Source organism: Ruditapes philippinarum, unplaced genomic scaffold (assembly GCF_026571515.1).
Source record: "Ruditapes philippinarum isolate M1 unplaced genomic scaffold, ASM2657151v2 ctg313_1_1_1_1, whole genome shotgun sequence".
NCBI lineage: Eukaryota > Metazoa > Mollusca > Bivalvia > Venerida > Veneridae > Ruditapes > Ruditapes philippinarum.
The window spans coordinates 317,713-337,500 of NW_026860654.1; the positions used below are offsets into that span (position 1 = coordinate 317,713).

General features: G+C 32.4%; 2 protein-coding genes across 2 annotated transcripts in view; both read left to right on the forward strand.

Annotated features, from left to right (window-relative positions):
• The first annotated feature begins 532 nt into the window (after positions 1 to 532).
• Positions 533 to 4,028, forward strand: LOC132712912 (uncharacterized). Its single transcript, XM_060695345.1, has one exon. The coding sequence runs from the start codon at positions 1,046 to 1,048 to the stop codon at positions 2,843 to 2,845; it is 1,800 nt and encodes a 599-aa protein (XP_060551328.1). The 5' UTR covers positions 533 to 1,045; the 3' UTR covers positions 2,846 to 4,028.
• Positions 4,029 to 14,898: 10,870 nt separating this feature from the next.
• LOC132712914 (uncharacterized) overlaps positions 14,899 to 19,788 on the forward strand; it is a 25,859-nt gene continuing 20,969 nt past the window's right edge. The window contains exon 1 of the mRNA XM_060695347.1: positions 14,899 to 15,017. Coding sequence (XP_060551330.1) covers positions 14,931 to 15,017 — 87 coding nt within the window. The 5' untranslated portion in view covers positions 14,899 to 14,930. The remainder of the gene's footprint in view (positions 15,018 to 19,788) is intronic.

Here is a 19,788-nt window from a genome sequence, read left to right on the forward strand (position 1 = left end):
TAAAGTGAATTGGTCTGTAATGGAAGGGCCGTTATACAGTTAATAATGGTTGATAGTATTTAGTATCAGAAATAACAACAAACCATTAACAAAAAAACATTAACACATTAATAGTATATATGGATGTTGTTGGCAAGTGTAAGACGCATGATGAGATATTACATATATTTAAATAGCAGATAATAAAGTGTTCAAGAACAAAATAGCCTCTAATTAACTATTCTTCATATAAATGTTCAGCATTGTATCAACATTTCTTTTCAAGACATATTTATTAAGAACATCCAAATGATACATTTCTAATGTTTCATCAATATTTGAAATAATTATTGAAAATGTTACCATTGTAAACCAACCCATTTTAAATACGCCATAAGTAGTTTTATAAAATTTAATATGAATTTTGTGTTGAAATATTTCTTCTGCGTATTTAGCTGACTCACTGTACGTTTTGCAGAGTTGTGTATTCAAAAGCGTGAATCCGCAGTGCCGATTAAACGCGGTACACCATCACGAACTTGCGGCATGTAGTAACAGTGCAGCTAGGCGTAGTATTTACCTACGGCAATCTAAAAATAGACGGTAATTTACTACAGTAGGACAGTTTACAGAGCACATGTATGTAATTATCTACGAAAAGGAATACTGAAATACTATCGGAAATATGTAAATATACACTCAACACGTGGGTATAGGAAATATTGCAAAACTTGACAAAGTTTTTAAAACTTTTTAATGCAGTTCGAAGTGATTATGTATTCTCTTCAATGACATGTGACCTACATTTTACGTGTTGAAATACTGGTTTAAACTACGACAGGATGTGTGTATATGCGTTTACGAATAGGATTTAATTAAGGCAATAAACGACATATTGTTAGAACGATTTAATCTGACTCTATTGTGGCGCTTAAAAAAGCTGTTACAGGTAAAATATATTGAGCACGCTATATATTGTACAAATATTAACTAGATCTTTCAACGAACTGATTTATAATAATTTGTGATCTAAATTTCCGCGCAGTGTTATAGACACTCGATTAAAATGGAATCTCAAATACTTTATGAATCTCTTACTAAACCGAGAAATGACCTTGATAAAAATATGAATAAAACTTTGGAAACTACCGAATCTACGGTAACTTTGGAAGAAAATCACGTGACACCCGTCAATAATACCAGTGCGAGAGGGCAATGCACACAAAATGGCGAGACAGGAGTAAGTCAATTTAAATCAAAACTCCAGGAACAATTAGAAACTCCTTTGCTGAAATCGTTTACAAGTTCAATTACAGCTAATCTCAGTTATCAAGATGTTCCGCCACAATTTGGTGTCACAAGCAGTGCAATTGAATCAGCCCTGCTTAAAAAATCAGAAACAACCGGAAGTAATCAAACTGAGACAGAGTCGTCTGCATTTTTACCACAAGTTCAAACTTCAGATCTTGTATCGACGAGTGATATAAAATCTGAATCTTCAAGTCTGCATTCCCCAGGTGCATCTTCGAACAGAAGTTTTACAACTTCTCCTCAACCGTCACCGGCAAGCACCGTCACATCACCTCAGGAAGTGACGTCATCAAGATCTCTGTCAAACAGTTTCAAAATGAGAGAAAAGAGACGTAGAAGAGGGTCTGCTTGGACAGACGACGAAACTGAATATTTGATGGAAGTCTGGGCAAAGCAGGCAGAATTAAATAAGCAAAAGGGAGGGGAAGAATCAGTCACGTGCGCTCCTGTTTACCGGCTGATTTCAAGGTCAATGGCGGAACTAGGCTGGGAGAAAACGTGGGAACAGTGTAAAACTAGAATACATACATTGAAGAGAGCTTATAAGATAACAAAAGATGAGATCGCAGAAGGCTGTCAGACAATAACATACTGCAGGCACTTTGATAAACTTGAGATTATCTGTTGTGATAATCCGCAAATCAGCCCAGGGATGCTTGCTGCTAATTTGGAGCAGACGCGAAAGCAGAGGGGGACTCAGTTTAAAGGCAAGAAGCAGCCAGTAAGACGGAAACTTACCGTTGGTCAAAATCCAAATTTAGTGAAAAAGGCAAATACCTTTAATAGTCTTCCAAGCATAAGTAGCATTTCTCAGTTCAATGGACAAAGTTCATCACTTTCACAGGAAGTTCCTGTAAGCGCAACTGTTTCAACTAGTTCCAGTACGGTTTGGTACCCACCGTTGCCATCGCAACAGCAGCAACAACAACTTCAGCAGCAACACTCACAGACACCTGCAAATTTTAATCAGAGTAACCAGTTCACCCAGCAGCCATTGCAAGCTTCCGGTTTACAAACAGCGTCTCCGTATCCGTACAACATGACACCATCTGCAAATATAAACAGTTTTCAGCCCTTGTCTTATACAAATGTTGCCGAGGTCAATAATAATGACATTGTTGTTAAAAATGAGAAAACAGATGCAGTTGTCACCGATGATAATGCTGCTAAACATTATGAACAACAGAATAAACAGTGGTCCGTGCCTTTCTCAAAGCCCCCAGCAGTGCAGACGACTTCCTCCTCAAAAGCACCCAGCACCGGAAATGATCTTGAAAGAATGAGATTGGATTTAGAATTGAGAAAACTTGAGGTGGAACGGAACAAAATTGAGATGGAGGAACGACAGCGCCGAGAAGATAGAGATCATCAGTACAGAATGATGCAACTGCTGCTGTTCGGCCTGGGTCAGCAAAACATACCGCAACTTTTGTCTGGCCAGGGACCGGATGTTACGCATGCGCATAGCACAGATTTGTCACGTGCTCTTGAAAGTGGTCTGGTTCCTGGATCACAGAAAGCGAATGAGAAGGGGCTTTCTTTTAGCGAACTATGATAAAATTATGCAATGCATTTTTGCCTTATTGTTAACGATAATTACAAGCTTGGGTTTGTTTGTCAAATGTAGTACTATTTTTTATTGTTACTAATTTACAAAGGTTTTTTGTTTACTTTGTATGGCTATTATCTCTTGTCTTAGACTTCATGGTCGTTTGTTTTAATAGTTGATACCAGTCTTTTGAGCTCTGTTTTATTTTAAAAACCTGCTTTTGACATGGATTTAATGTTTTTGTATGGGCCAAATTGTGAACATGTATGCTTCATGGGTATAATGAGGTCGTTTAAAAACATTTTGTACATGAGTTTAAACTGAAAATTTTACACACAAAAAATCTTTTTCTGTGTTCCAGTTAGTTTTAGTTCCCTTTCATTTGAACAGGAAATTATTAGTTCACAATTATGTTCCTGCTTAAACATGGAATTCAAACTGGTATACAGACGTTTTACTGACTTAGAAGATCGAATCGTTTATTTCATATTTACATAGATATTTCTTAAGTACATGTGTACACTTTAAAATGAAAATTTTGTACTTAAGTCAAGAATGGCTAATTTCATCGTTTTATGATTTAAGCGGAAGTGTAGGGTATAAACGAAACCTTTTGAGGCTGTCTTGTATAAAACAGTCGATTTTTAGAAAGAAGTTGATTAGTTTTAAACATGTACAATTAGATTGATCCAGGCGTTTAAGCAGGTACATGTAATGCAAAGTGAAAATAGAAGTCAATCAGGTCATTGTAAACATTATGCTGTCGTCTGCAGCGGGTATGAAGTCGACTTTTGCCGCCATATTTCGAAACCCTTACGGAATGTGACGGGGATTGTCGAGTTTTCACGGATGTATAACAATGACCTTTAATATTCTTTTTAAGCATGTTAAGGGATTTAAAGTTGTTCCGTTTAAAGTTTCGTTGTTAAATGTTGATTTTTTTGTCTTTCAGTAAATTTCATCATACATTCAAAATGAAAGAATAATGCTCATATTGTATATAGAATATAAATGTATATATTAGACGTGTGGGTACATTGTTTTAGTTGTATTTGAGTTTTCTTTGTAATATTTTTTTTACAGATATTTTATACGTTTTGTATTTGACATTTGTATTTTACATGTACATTTTAGCTTTTTATTGAGGCTTATAGTCACGCATAATCTCATTGTTTACAGAATCTATATATATGTTTGTAATATTAGATAATTTGATATACATAATTATAAATATATATATATGCCAAAGTGCATTCGTTAAGATCTGTCATAGCGTTGATATTATATTATTACATATTATAGCATTTTAACACCGTATAATTTGTATCCGAGTTAACTCCCCTTACATTCTTTCCAAAAAAGGTAACATTCTCATGTAAATTTTTACTCCTTATACCCCAACTGAAAAGAATGAAGAATACTGTAATGGGTTGGTCTGTCTGTATGTCAGAAGGTCAAAGGTAAAGGTCATCATTGTCTTGATCACTAAACGCTTGTCTGACCCAACCAATACTGGAGAACAATTTGACACACAGACTGACCTAAGATTTGGTGTGAAAGTGGCCGTGGCTAATAGTTGACCCCTATTGATTTCGAGGTCAGTATGTTTGATGTCAAGGTCACCGTAACCTTGAACACTAAAGGCTTGTCAAGCCAAGAACTAGAGAACGAATTTGCATATGATATAGATTTAAGATTTATTGTGGAAATTGTTCATGACCAATTTATTCGACCTCTACTGATGTTGAGGTCAAAGGTCATGGTCACTGTGTAAAATTCTTGTCTGATCCATGACTTGTGAAGTAATAAGCCTTAATTTATGAAACTTTGCTGAGACAGTGTTTATGGTCGGTAAGAGACCCCTTCTGATTCTAAGGTCATATGTTCAAGGTCACAGTGACACGTGAAATTCTCGTCTAAGAGTATTTCCAGTAGTGGGATTAGGATACGTATTAGTTATAATATTGTTCATTATATATATTATAAGTTACATTATATGTAACTTTTGACTTTTATGAACTATGCAAAAATATATGCAATTTCTCTGTGCCAGCTAAGGATGTTGAAGCTTTAATAGACACATTTCTTGGGTTTTTTCTTACACATAATTATATTGTTTTTATCAAATATCTCTTTAATCAATTTAATTAAATATGTATACGGGATGGCATTACCAAACGTAAATCATAATGAGGAATATAGTCGAACTTGAGTTTACAGACCAGTCAAGATGGTCGTTATTGAAAGGTTGTCGCTTAAAACCTGTTTTTCTTTATTTTACTGAAATGGGAAATTTGAATAATGGTTATTATTTCTTTTCTTAGTATTATATTTATTTGGTGGTCATCTTTGAAACAGTTGTGAGATCACTATGAAAAAGTATTGTGTGTAATAAATGATATAATGGATTGGTGAGTCCAGATTACGGCCGCAACACATGTTTTTCATAAAGGTCATATTGTAGTCATTATCAAGTGATTAGTATGAAGATGAGAGGTCAAAGGGTAAACATGTTGTATATCATTATTGACAAGATAGTATTTGTACTTATGAACATTAGGCTTGTTGATGTTATTTGATGACATACGAGCGTTTTAACATGGCGAACGTATTTTTTTAACTGAATGATTATACATGTAAATTGATTAACAGTGTATGGCATAACCATATTTGGTTTTTGTAAATGGTCGGTGTGATTTAAAATGCTGATTTTTTAAAATTATGTCATTAATGATTATGCACGCTAATTTACATGACATGTTGAAAAAATTAGGCCGTTTTCATACGCTGTAACCCAGACTGAGTGTGTAACGAATTGTTAACAAACTGAAATAGGTTGCTTGTAGTTTGTATAGTAGTAATAGAGAATGAATTTCATTTTAGATATGTTTTATTCATTTGTTACTTTTTACGATTTTTTTTCTATTTTGCAGATTTCATTAACATTTTAGCTGCAGTTCTGTTTGAGCGCTATTTTCAAATATATGACCGTTTTGTTATTATTTTGTGATTATTTGGAAACATATATGTATATAGAATTCATAGATACTTTTTATGCCTATTTTAAAATGTTTTTTTTTAAACAAAATCTTATGTTTTGAGTACATTTGTACTTCTTTACGGATAAAACAGTCAACGAAAATTAGTAGATGTAATATTTTTGTTCTGTAATTGTCACTGTTGATTTGAAATAGTAATACCGTTAGGTGCATCACAATGTGCGAAGGTTTTTTTTTTGTTTTTTTGTTTTTTTGTTTTTGTTTTTTTTTTTTTGGGGGGGGGGGGGGGGGGTAGGGGTGCATTGTTGTTGTTTGGTTTTTGCGTGCAGCTAAAATCCTGTCATTTTAACCTGAAATAAGGTACACGTGTCTTCCATTTTGATTGATATTTTATCAGTTTAAAATGCATTTTCATTCCTAGATCAAAGCTCAAATTAAGTTTACGTTTGTTATAGAATCTAAAGGAAGCATAACTCTGAAGGAGATGTGTAGTAGATCTGTTACGGGGTGTTTCCTCCCCTTGGCTTGCTTATATACTTTTTGATAATTAAAAAAACAAAATAAGACTTGGTCTTTCTTGTTCTTTAGTTTTTGTTATTTACAGTATACTAGTACATTGCTGTTTAGAACTTCATCAAAGAAAGTTACGACTGAATCTCTGGCTTCAACATGTAAGTTGGGGTTTTAATTTCCTTTAAACCAAAGATTTATATCCGAAGATTGACGGAAATGACCGAAAGATTGGCGACAGTTGAACCTACTCTCTTGCGCATCGGTCGAATGTTCCACTACCGTTCACTGTGTTGAAGTAACTGAAGCGTATTCAAATAGCTGCTAAGGTAGCTTCAGTTTTAACGTACCCAATTTAAGCTAAATAGTCAAAAGAAAAAACTTTAACCAGTTTACAGTTTGTTAATGAGATATTATCGATGGAGAATTTTCTAAATGTATTTCACACAAAAAAATCGGACAATGCATTGGTTCAAGAGAAGAATTTGTGTCATGTTACCAGAACGTTATTAAAATATTGAAAAAACATAATAAGTCACTCATATGCCATTTGTAATTTAAAGCTGCATGCCTCCAGATGAGCCAAAATATTTTAAGAAAATCAACCTTGAGAAAATTGTACAAAGATTTTAAGAAAAGTAAAAAAATCACTTGACAAATAATTTACATGTTATATGCCATAAATGACTGATTTTGCAGTATCTGTCATTACATTTCTACCGCGTGACTAATGCAGAAAGGGTTATTCTAGTTTTTGCATAGTTTTACCTATTTCTTGTAATTTTCGATTTTCAATGCCGTTTGCAACGTGTAAGTTATTTTCTTTGTCCGCTCGACAATTTTAGGCCTACTTTTCCATACATTAAAAAGTCATGAAAAATTAGCATGAATCTGGAGGCATGCTGCTTTAAAGCTTTGAATTCTAGCGGCGGCGATATAATAACTTGTAGGTACCAGATTTTTTGTCTTTAGTTGCCAAATTGCACAACTTTCTATATTTTGAGTTTCGAATTCAAAAGTTGACAAGTCTTTCATAGAACTTTTGTGATGTATAGCTGAAACAGTTTTTACACAAGAGTGATAGACATATGGAAAAAATAATTCCCGATCTATGATCGTACAATTGTAAAGGCACAGTATTTCTCAGAAATGAATAAATATTTACTTCTTTCAAAAGAACATTATAACGTTTACAACGTTTAAATAATGGTTTTAGAGCTTAGATGAATGTTACCTGAGGAAAATAAGACTAAATGTAAAAAATTTATGTCTGTGACATAAAAATACCAAAACAAAGTATTTTGACTTCCACAGAAATTACTAAATCTTCTATGAATGTACTGATTGCCAAAAAAAAAATTAACAGAAGAAGAAGACAGTTTCAGGTAATTGGCCAATGAGTAACTTGTTGGAAACCATAAAAGAATACCAAAAATTAAAAAAATTGAGAAATAGAAGTGAAAGCAATTCTGGGGCAAAATGGGCTTTTAAAATCTGGAAAAATATTGACCAAAAAAAACATGTATCGATCGCTGCTGAGAATTTCATATCGCCGATTTGAATTAACGAAAATAGTTTAATAATTTTATCACTTGACTCGTATAATTACACATCTATGATAGTCTCGAGGAGTGGTCGTTATATTTGAACGTACGTATATGCCTTTATAAAGTTTAGCAGATCGTCATTTCTTACATTCAGAACTCGCAACTTAAAGACTCTCCTACCATCTTAAGACAATGTGCAGTACAGATCTGAGGCTTCCGGCGTGAGAGCTCGTGGTTTTATCCGAGACGAGAATATGGTTGCAGAAAATATCTCTTATTTAAAGATAAATGTGGAGAGTTACTGTGGAGTAGTTTTCAGGAACTTTTGGTAACTTGTCAGTACATGTAAGTACCGCTAATAGGTTAGTTTCGGTAACAGGTAAGTGCCAGTGTAAAGGGAAGAATTCTGGATTAAACATAAGGTACTTTATGTTTAATCCAGAATTCTTCCCTTTACAAGTAACCGTCCGCCGTGATTAGATTGATATACTGTTTCATCTATTAAAAAAACCCAAACCTTTGGCTTTAAAGTTACAACTTCTATAAGCTGGTTGAATACTGATGAGAGGCATATAGTGTCAACAAACTTAACCTACCGGCGCTGGAAACCCCGGAAACCACTCGATCGGCTCTGCAAACCACTCGACCATGGAAACCCCGGAAACCACTCGACTCCGTAAACCACTCTGCCCTGAAAACCCCGGAAACCACTCGATCGGTTCTGCAAACCACTCGACCATGGAAACCCCGGAAACCACTCGACTCCGTAAACCACTCTGCCCTGAAAACCCCGGAAACCACTCGATCGGCTCTGCAAACCACTCGACCATGGAAACCCCGGAAACCACTCGACTCCGTAAACCACTCTGCCCTGAAAACCCCGGAAACCACTCGATCGGCTCTGCAAACCACTCGGTCCTGGAAGCCCCGGAAACCACTCGATCGGCTCTGCAAACCACTCGGTCCTGAAAACCCCGGAAACCACTCGATCGGCTCTGCAAACCACTCTGCCCTGAAAACCCCGGAAACCACTCGATCGGCTCTGCAAACCACTCGGTCCTGGAAACCCCGGAAACCACTCGACTCCGTAAACAACTCTGCCCTGAAAACCCAGGAAAACACTCGACCCTTTAAACCACGTAAACCACTCGTCCCTGGAAACAACTCGGCCATTGTTCTAATCTCTAATATAAAATAATGTAATTTTGCTCCAATTGGCAAAATGACCGTTATAAAAAAAATTCAATTGAATGCTGAATGAAACATTTCACAACATCTAAAATATGATAAATTTATTAAAATCAATTATTTTGTTGTGATATTTTTTTTATAATTTTTATGTTATTACTCTGAGAAACAAGAATAATAGAAATGCATCATTTTGATATTCTTATACAATGTTGCTAGAAAAAATGTTGATAAAGTTCTAAGTGATTGAGAATTAATTTTATACATTTGTGTGGTGATGGTGAATAATAAAAATTTGTTGTTGAACATTTTATTATCTTCTATACACGCTTTGTCTTAAGAGACCGTTGCATTAAGCGACCATCATTGGTGTTTCTCTTGCGCGGTCGCTTAATACACGTTTGACTGTATAAATATATGTAATATCGGGTCATATATCTCGCACATGCTAACAACTTGTAACCATGTATAATTTGTTCGTGGTTTGTTGTCATGTCTAATGATTATAATATAAGTACTATCCACGTAATTATTCATCGTATTACAGGCCTTCCATTATGGACCAATTCACTTAAATAATGATTTGACAACTTGCAAAATGTCATCTTTCCCCCACTTCTATATTTATAAATCATGTAGAGCAGTTGACTACTACTTGTGGAAACACGGGTTTGATATAGGTGAAGAATCCAGGAATACTGATATAAAGTGTGTGTTACATTCGGAACTTCTCGGCCCTTTCCGTTCAACTTCGATAACTGATAACCTGCAAGATATTCCGAGTGCTATTGTTTCTAAGATTTTTTGACACGAGGGAACTGGAAATAATTTGTCGAGATTAATGTTCCATTTGATGTAGAATTAGATCAATATAAGTTATGTGCAAAATTTCAAATCATTCGTTCACTCCTTTTTTCAAGAATAATTATCGTAATTGTGAAAAATTACCTAAAACTGAAAAACACTAAAATCGGGCCAAAAATAGCACACAAATGCAACTAGACAATTTTTTTTTTGAGTCTAATTCTTAATGATCGTTTGTATATCTTTCTGCTTTAAGTGCTCCAGGTGATTTTTGTAAGAAATTCAAATATTATGTTTTCAAGCTTTTGGACGTAAGTGGAGTTCCTTTAATATCTTTAGAATACAGAAGCGAACGGTGTTGCCCTCTAACTCTATTCCCGCCATAAATGCCGCAACCGCCGCTAGATACCGCAACCGCCGCTAAATGTCGCAACCGCCGCTAAATACCGCAACCGCCGCTAAATGTCACAATTTCTAAATTTTCATGTTCAACAACTGGAAATTTGTCAATATCAAAGTTAAGTAAGCGATCTGCAGGGGACTACCTATCTATCAGATAGGAAAGGTTTTGCTGTAATGTACAAAATAACTGGTTGAAATTGAAGTCATCTTATAGTCAGTATTATAAATTGATGAACATAATTGATGCCAAAGAGCCCTTTAGTGATAAAACCAATTGTATACTTTTAATTTCCTTTTAGCAACCCGGATGTTGTTGGTTCGAGCAACAAATTTGCTATACGAGTAATGTAGTACTAATTAGAACTATCATATCGTCCACAATCAAGGCTAGCATTTGTAATATTTTTCTTATGACAAAAAAAGTTAAGATGAACTCAATTTGAATGATGGTTTTAATTGGAATGGCATTTATAGGCACCCTTTTAATATAACAAAGGATTCAAATTTACAATTTTTCAGTATAAAGTTAATCACAGGATACTGGCAAACTGCCTTTTTGTTTCTTTTTCTTTTGAACACCTTGAATGGCAATGGGTTTTTTTTTCTTTTTCGTTTTTTTTCTTTGCATAAAGTATTCATGACAAGAGGTACAACTCTTAATTGAATATCAATTTTGAAATAGTAGGAGTTGTTTCCCTTGAATTGATGGCAATTTTGTCAATGTAAGTATCATTTTTCCTTATGCTTAGTATCAATTTTCTTCTTTATGTGTAAGAAGTTCTATAATATTGTAAAGTAATAACTTCTATATATATAAAGGCATCTTTTTTCTTATGTTATATTAAAAGATGATAATGCAAAAGGTGCTTTATTGACACGCAGTTACATTCACTATGACCAAATTTGTCTATGTATGTAAGAAAGCCTTTTCTGTTATACTACTCATTGTTGAGTTCATACATATTTTCACATTATGTGAAACGGCATTGAGTTGATGGATTTCGTTTGATTTGAATTAATGTTTACTGTCTGTCTGTAAAAAGTGTTTCTTCGATGCACTTTTTGCATTGATATCTTTTCTATCTTGATAAAATATAACAAATGAAAGTTTAAAGGCATATCCTACAGTTTCATATATATAAGATCGAAACTGTATATAAGCTTTGAATGCGCTCAGACCAAAAGCATGATAACTGTTAACAACACTGCACCCTTACACTGCACTTTTACACTGCTGGAACCGAAAAGCCAAGTTGCACACCCGTACAGGCTGAACCGGCTCTGTACTTATGGCTGACTAACTTTAGAAATTGCTATATTGATATTCCCAGATTGACAGCTAGCTCTAAAAATTGAAAGCTTGAAAAGTGCATTTTACAAATTCATCAGGTTACGGTAATGCTTGCAAATATGTACAGCCTTACCATTGTCAGCACTGCCGGCTGCTCAAGCTTAAGCTTTTTTTCTTGCAGCCAATCACATTACCTTTTCTATTTCAAATAGAGTAAGTCGGATATAGATTAAATATACGTACTTTTGCAAAAATGCCCCCAGGTTGATATTTGCAAACAAAGTGTGAAACTTATCTCCCATGTTTAATGTATATAAAACGTTATGAAAGAGTTCATGTTTTGCAAATAAATGAATTTATTCTATTATATACATAAAATGAAAAGTAGAAAAAACTATAAACTCAAAATTTTCCAAGAAATTAAATATGATCTTTTCAAAATTTCAAAGTTAACTTAAAAGGACGACAACTGATTTCCCACTTGGTTTGCATTAATATTGTTATATATTAACCTATTCAAAACATATCTGTGAAAATAAGCCACCTTATTTATAATTATAAGGAAATAGCATATTTTTAGTCTGTCCCTTTACTAAAAGGGCGGACAACTTTTTCTGTTTGCCCTTTATCAAAAGGGCGGACAACACTTTGTCCCTTTCTCGAAGGAGAAGGGGAATCTTGTGATGCGTGTATGTGGTCGCACGGTCACTTTCCTTCCAGCATGTCCTCGATGCATGTATGTGGTCGCATGGTCGAAAATTTCTAAAAATAATGACAGCGTTTTCAAAATAACTCTTATTAAAGAGTTTTAAAAGCCTAATTAGGACTTTACTTTACTTCTGCTTAGAAGATTTTAAGTCTAAAAAGGACTTTTTGACTTTAAACTAGGAGTTATAAAAGCCTATTTAGAACTTTAAGCTCCTAAATAGAATAAAAATAAAACTTATTAGAACTTTGTTACTCCTAGTTACAACTTTTTAGGAATATTTACTCAGAAATTGGAGAAATAAACCTAATTACAAAATTGTAACACTAAACAATGAGTTTTGAAAGTCTAATGAGTCTTAATTATATTGTTAGGAGTTTAGAAATAAAATCTCTAAGTCCTAATGTGGAGCTTTAAAGGCCTAAATATAAAAATACAACCTAATCATTACAAATTAATTTCTAATACGGTTTTAATACAAAATACTTCTCCTAATAAGAACTCCTAACAAGTTCTAAAAACGTTTAAAAAAAGATTGCAAAAAAAAGTGGGGAATTTCCAGCAAAAACGGGGGAAGAAAAAATTCGGGTTTCCCCCCTTTTTCCCGCGACCGGGGAACCAGAGAAGGTTTGCCCCGTTAGCCCTAAAATGAGTACTCACGGGGGATTCAAAACCAAGCGGTGAGAGGCAAGATTTGGACTCACTCAAATGAATTTGTATAAGAAAGGGCAGAGGAGAAAAAATTATATGCATTAATAGTACGAAATTTGCATACCTTACTTTAACCAATGTTTTTTTTACTTCAAAATTTGGCAAACAAAAAGAAAATTTAAATGAATTGGTTTTTGTTTGGAAAAGTAAAAAATCCCATAAATATTTTTTGTTGTTTAGTATTAATATATTGTGGATAACAACCATGAAATACAATGAATTATTGTGGATGTTGATAAATAATTTCTGGAATAAAAAAAATTTAGAAAGGGTTTTATAAAAAATATCTTTTTTAAATTTTCGTAAAAAACCCAATAAACCCTTTTTTTGTTCAAGAATTCCGGATGAAATTTTTTAATTTTTTAAATTCAATTTTTAAACCCTTTCCCTTTAAAAAATGTCCCCAAATTGCAGCCCCAAATCCACTTTTAAAAGTTTTTTTAAATCCCGAGCCCGAAAATTTATGTCCTAAAGTTAGAAAAATTATATAAACTTTTCCCTAAATTTTGATCGTTATATACCCCCCAAGCTAACTTATAAAAATTTTTCATCATGAAAATACATTTTTGCGACTTAAATTTTTAAAAAAAAAGGGTAGCTTTTAAGACTTTTAAATGTTAACATTGCAAAGATTTAAACGACAAAAATTTTGGGCGCCCAATTTAAAGCGGGGGGAAGCGACATTTAGATGCAAAATATATGTCACAGTAGGTTAAGGATTCTCTTGCATGTGCTCGCAAGAAATGATACATAAAAATTGATTTTAATAAGCTAGCAATAAATAATACAGTGATCGGAACTGAGGTAACACGGGTGTGGTGTCCTCGCAATAAACCATACACAATAAATTGGTGTAGGCTCGCAATTAATTGATACAGTAAAATTTCCATTTCCCCACTGTATGTAAAGGAAATCATTCAATTCAAAGTCAAAAGTAATTAAAAATAGATGTATACGCCCGTAAATACGGGTAAAATAGGACAAGTATTTTAAAAACGCCCGTACAGTTAACCCAAATTCCTATTGTAAACCATTGATGAACCCCTGTTGGCGTCTTTAATATTTATTAATTATTTTTTAATATAAATTAAATCTAAATGAATTATACTAAAATACCATCGCCAAATTTTGCAAATTTAAAATTAATCAAAGTATTTCATGTAAAGTTTAATATTCAAAAACTCTTATTTTGTTTTGGCGGGCTTTATTAGTTTTTTTAAAATTATCGTTCTGCAAAATAATGCCCCCGGGTAAATTTAGCAAAAGATTTTAAAATTTTTTTTTCCCTTTTTTTTTTAAAAAACGGGAAAAATGGTTTAAATTGGAAATAAATTGGGATTTGTTTTTGGCGGTTTTTAGGGGTTTAAATTTTGTCTGGGCCCAAAAATGTAAAGTAAATTCTACAGTTCGGGCATTTATTAAAAACACTACCCGAAAACGGCTTTGTGGGGGTGCTTATTGTTAAATGGGACGTTTCCAAAATAAAACCGATTATTTTTAAAAGTTAAATTTTGTTTAAATGAAAAGTCAAAAACTCGAAAAAAATTTAAAGTTTAAATTTGTGTCTAACGGGCTAGGAGAAAAGTGGATTTAAAGTATCTGGGGATTTTTTTTGAATTGGGCTGGATTTAAAATTCAAAATTTTTCGCAAAAACTGTGGAAATTTTGAATTTTTAAAAATTTTTTAATTTGGAAATTTTGACTCAATGGGACATAAATTTTGACTTTTAAAATTTTTTCCAATTTTCGTTTTAAGTGGGGGTAAATACAAGAAGGGAAAATTTTCTCCAAAATTTTAAACACTAAAAACCAAATTTTTTTTTCTTTATATTTTTTAAATCTTTTTTTTTTTAAATTTTCCACTAAGGGTTCTGTTTTATAATGAACCCTTCAACGATCTCCGAAGGAGCATTCTTTAAAGAGACGAAGAAAAATGAAGAAAGGAAAAATTCAAGAGGAGCCAACCCTTGTAGTAAAACTAGGGATGGAATACTTCACCACGGCGGATTCAACTTATCCGGTATGTAAAAAAAATTCTTATATTATATTCAAAATAAAAATATAAAAACTTTACTTAAAATATCAAAAATATAGTGTTCAATATACGGTCCTCCAACCGTTTTTTTTAAAAGTTTTGCCATAATTGAATGGGTGATATTATTGTTGGGATTTATTGATTTTAACAATATTTTTTTCATTTTTCTTTTTTAGTTTTCAACTTCTTTTTTTTTTTCACTTTTTTTAATTTTTTTTCTTGTTTTTTTTTTTATTTTTTTTTAAACAAAATTTTTTTTTTTAATTAAAAAACCTTTTTTTTTTTTAAAATTTTTTTTTTTTTTTCTTTTTTTTTTTTTTAATTTTTCCTTAGGCAACAAAACAAAAATTTTCAATTTTTTTAGAAAATTTTTATTTAAAATTTATTTGGTTATCTTTTATTTCTTTTTGATATTTTTTCTATTAATATTTTTCTTTTGGGCCGTTTTTTTTTTTTGATTGTGGTCTATTTTATTTATAACCTTTATTTTTATTTTTTTTTTTTTTAGTCCTTCTTTTCTTCTTTTTCGTAATTTTTCTCGCATTATTTTTTTTTTAATATTATTTAAAAGCATTTTTTTTTATAATTATTTTTTATTTTTTATTTTAACTACAAACTTTTCTTTATTGAAAACCAAGAGATTTATTATTTTATTATTTTTATATTTTTTAAATTTATTAAATGATTATATTAAAATCGTATATGATTTTTTATCTTTAAATTGTTAAATAGTTTATTTAGATATTTATTATCTTTATTACGAAATGAATAAAGGAAACGAAAGAAATAGAGTGAAAAAGAACGAAACGAACGATAGAAAGAAAAGAGTGAAATAAATAAATAAAGAAAGAAAGAGTGAAAAGAGAAAGGAAGAAAGAAAGAAAGAAAGAAAGAAAGAAAGAAAGAAAGAAAGAAAGAAAGAGTGAAAAAAGAAAGGAAGAAAGAAAGAAAGAGTGAATGAATGAATGAATGAAAAGGAAGGAAGGAAGGAAGGAAGGAAGGAAGGAAGGAAGGAAGGAAGGAAGGAAGGAAGAGTGAAATAAAAAAAGAAAGAAAAAAATTTAGTGCTAACAATATGAATATTACATTGTCAGCAGTTTTCAGAAATTATATATCATTCCATATTAGTTATTTAGTATACGCTAAATACTGACAAAAGGAATAAAATTGTTTGTCTCAATAGTATCTTCATAGTTTTGACAATCTGTGCCAAACACAAAAGTTGATTATACATCGATATTCAATACGAAATCTGTAGAAAATATGACGCCTTTATTAAATCGTCAACATATTATACTTAGATAATGCTTATAAAATGTATATATTCATGAGATATTAGAATATTGGATTTAAAAAAACAAAAAACATTCTTCAACCTGTTTTTTAATTTTATGAAATCGACTCGCCCTGCAATAGATAATGATGTATTGCTCTTAACTTAAGAAAATAAGTCTGTTGAATTTCTTGTGCATCTCGTTTTAATATATTTTTTAATGTTACGAACATTTCTTTTTGTTGCCCGTGTTTTAAATTTATCTAAGATTTTGGAATAAATGTCAGGGTTTCATTGATATTAAATTGCTCGTTGCTTATTCAACGGCTATTCGGGTCAAAATGATAAAACTGGGTAGCTTGACACGACAAATCTGGTCAGTCAACCCCGACTTACAAACTGGCCTGATATTTGGAACTGTTTTTCTTCATCATCATTAATTCTGTTGTAGTGAGCGCGTTTGTCTTTCTTTTTTTTTTCAATTTTCCCTTTTTTCCCCATTTTTAAATGAATGCAAATGAAACTAAACCTTGTTTAAGGAAATGTTTTCCATTTCACGAAGCTTAAATAATTGTATTTGTAAATGAGTGTGTGTTTGTGTACGGTATGTTGACGATGACATTAAATGATGAACATGTAATGAAGACACGCAGAAATTAGGAGAGAATAAAAACTTTATGATTAATTTCCGGATCTGTGGCTGAATACACGCATTAAGGTTCTACCGCTGGAGTAGTCTGGATTATCTGCCCCTTCTCTATATTCGATCGTAAAATTTTTCTGGGTAACATGACTACCCATTGCGTTCTTGCAACGATATAATTTCCACATAGTTATCTCCTTTTATTCTCGGCAAAGAAGTAAGGCCTACTTTTAAACTCTCTATTTGCAGCTTGCACTGTGCTGAGCTGTGCTGTAACTTGTAAACTTGTAGCTGTACTTTGCTTGTGAAATTTCTGTACTGTAATTTTAAACTGTATCTGTACTGTAAATGTAACTGTACTTCGTACTGTTAACTGTAACTGTACTGTGATCTTTTGAAAATGACCAGCGCAGATTCCGCAAAGTACTTGCACATCCGTGAAGAAAAGGCTTTTTTACGGTACTGTGCTTAGCTTATTTTAAAACCTAAATGAAATATGATTTCCATTTGAAATATTTGAATGGTTATATGTAGTATGTTGAAGTACATTGTACAAGCCTGAAATAAGTTTCTGTTCTGTTCTATTCTATGCAACATAAGTTGGGAAAAAACGTCCAAAAGTTGAACAGCAGTGAGCGGCAGTGGCGTTATTTACGAACTTACCAGAATTTGATTTTATTTTTTTTTTTTTGAGATTTTTGATAGATCCATAGCAGGACGAGTTCATTACGAAATACGAAAAAAAAATCAGTACGGGAGAAAAGAGGTTACAAACATATTTAACAGAACATGCCGCTTGTTATAAATCGGCTAGAAAATAGTATTATGTGAAAAATGTTGCATTACTATTCAATTGTCGAATAGTGGCCTTTTGCACAGGGTTATCTCTATTCGGATGTGGTCTTTAACGCAGGTTTGACTGTATAGATAATAAATACCGATGTCGTTGTATAATTCATACAATTTGTGATGATATAATTTGATGTCATATTATGCAAGCAGTGGTTAAAATTTTGTCAGCATTAAAACCTTTCTTTAAAAACGAAATTTCATTAAGCGTAAATAATCGTATAAGAAAGTAACGTATTTAATCTCGTTAAGAATCAAAGGCATTTTCGTAGTTACGTTATGTTTACTTTATATTTTCCTGCGTGGGCTCATATGATTTAGCGATCAAAAAACAGAACGCTATATTTTACAGTTGTCAAAACAGTTAAATATTTTTAGACGTTTGTTACGCTTAAGAATACCTGTAATTAACCTTAGTGTCACAATAAGTAAGAATGGAAAGCGTAAATAAAAGAATCCACTCAAGGGCGACCTGACCTATAAGTTCCTCGATCTTTGAAATTCCTCTGGGGTCAAGTTTCAGATTTGTTTTTGTTTAAAATGTTTCCATTTATAGTAAAATAGTTAAACATTATCCGTTCTGTCACTCCACGTTTTGACATGTTTATGAATCAACACTTTGACGTTTTTCAATTCAATGACGCAAGATTTGACATAAAAAAGAAAAGCCTAAAGAAAGATGAAACGATATGTTCGTGATTTTTTTCGTTGTTGTTGTTGGTGGTGGTGTTTTTCTTTAAAAATAATCAGGGATGCGGAGAGGGACGTGAAAAAGACCCTATATTGTTTTCTTCATCAGTGATAAAAAACTATGGGCCAAATAAGTTCACCTACAGTGGCATTGTTCAGAAACCTTTCCCTTTCCTTTAGAAAAAGCCAGTTATGAAAAAAAAATCAAAGAATTTATTTGTACTTAATAACCTGCTCTGTCTTAACACTAAAAAGTAAAGAAAAAAAGTTATTTATAGCAACGGTTACAAATCTCAACAAAATTTTTAAATCCGATTAAATTTATTTATTACAAATCGGACTGAATAATCTTGTTTTTGTTTACGTTATTTTGCGTAGTTTATGTTGTGTATAAAAAGCACTTGTTATTTGTATATGTCTGCGGATTACGGTGGATTACGGGGGATTACGCTTTGAGTTTCATGATAATATCATTACTTAGATCTACTCCGCATAACAATTTTAATAGAATGATTTTGAAATGACCCTGAGAGAATTAAACTGTTTTGACCTTGACTAACATACAACTAAATTCACACGGGTCCATTTCATGTTCTTTCAAAGAGTATATTAACATTTGAAATAAACAACAACAATTAAAAGAGTGTTGCGCATGTTTATAGAATGACGTCGAAATAAATGCAAAATTGCAACCTATTGCGCATTGTAAACAAAACAAAAACAGTAATAATTACCACAGCAACTTTATAAACACCCGTATTTGTAAATACATTAGAAAGAGCCCTTGAAAATTAAAGTTACTCGATTTAAAATGACAGTAAATTCGAAACAGTTACTCCCCTTGTATATAAAATCACCTTAAAAATAGACATTCCTCAACAGTTATCCGCCCTTGGTTAATGTTCATTTGAGCAGTTACTTCCCTTTGTTTGTGAGATCATTACCACCTATAAAATAGACGTTCGTCAACAGTTGTTCGCCCTTGGTTGCCCATAACACTAATATGAATTCACTTAAATTAGCCTCTTGTTCACGTTCTTTAAAACATGACAGTTTAGTAAATACAATATGGTTATTTTTCCAACAAAGTTTTTTTCTTCAAATTTATGGCCAACTGTACTTTAATGTATGATATACATTATGTATATTGAAAGATAGCCAATCACGGACAATGGCACGATAAAATCCTGATTACCAATAATTTGATATTATCTCAATTCCACGAAGAAGAGCCACTTGTACATGTACATGTGTTTACTTTAAAATAGGCACGTATCAATGTTTTAATGGTACTTGAAGCA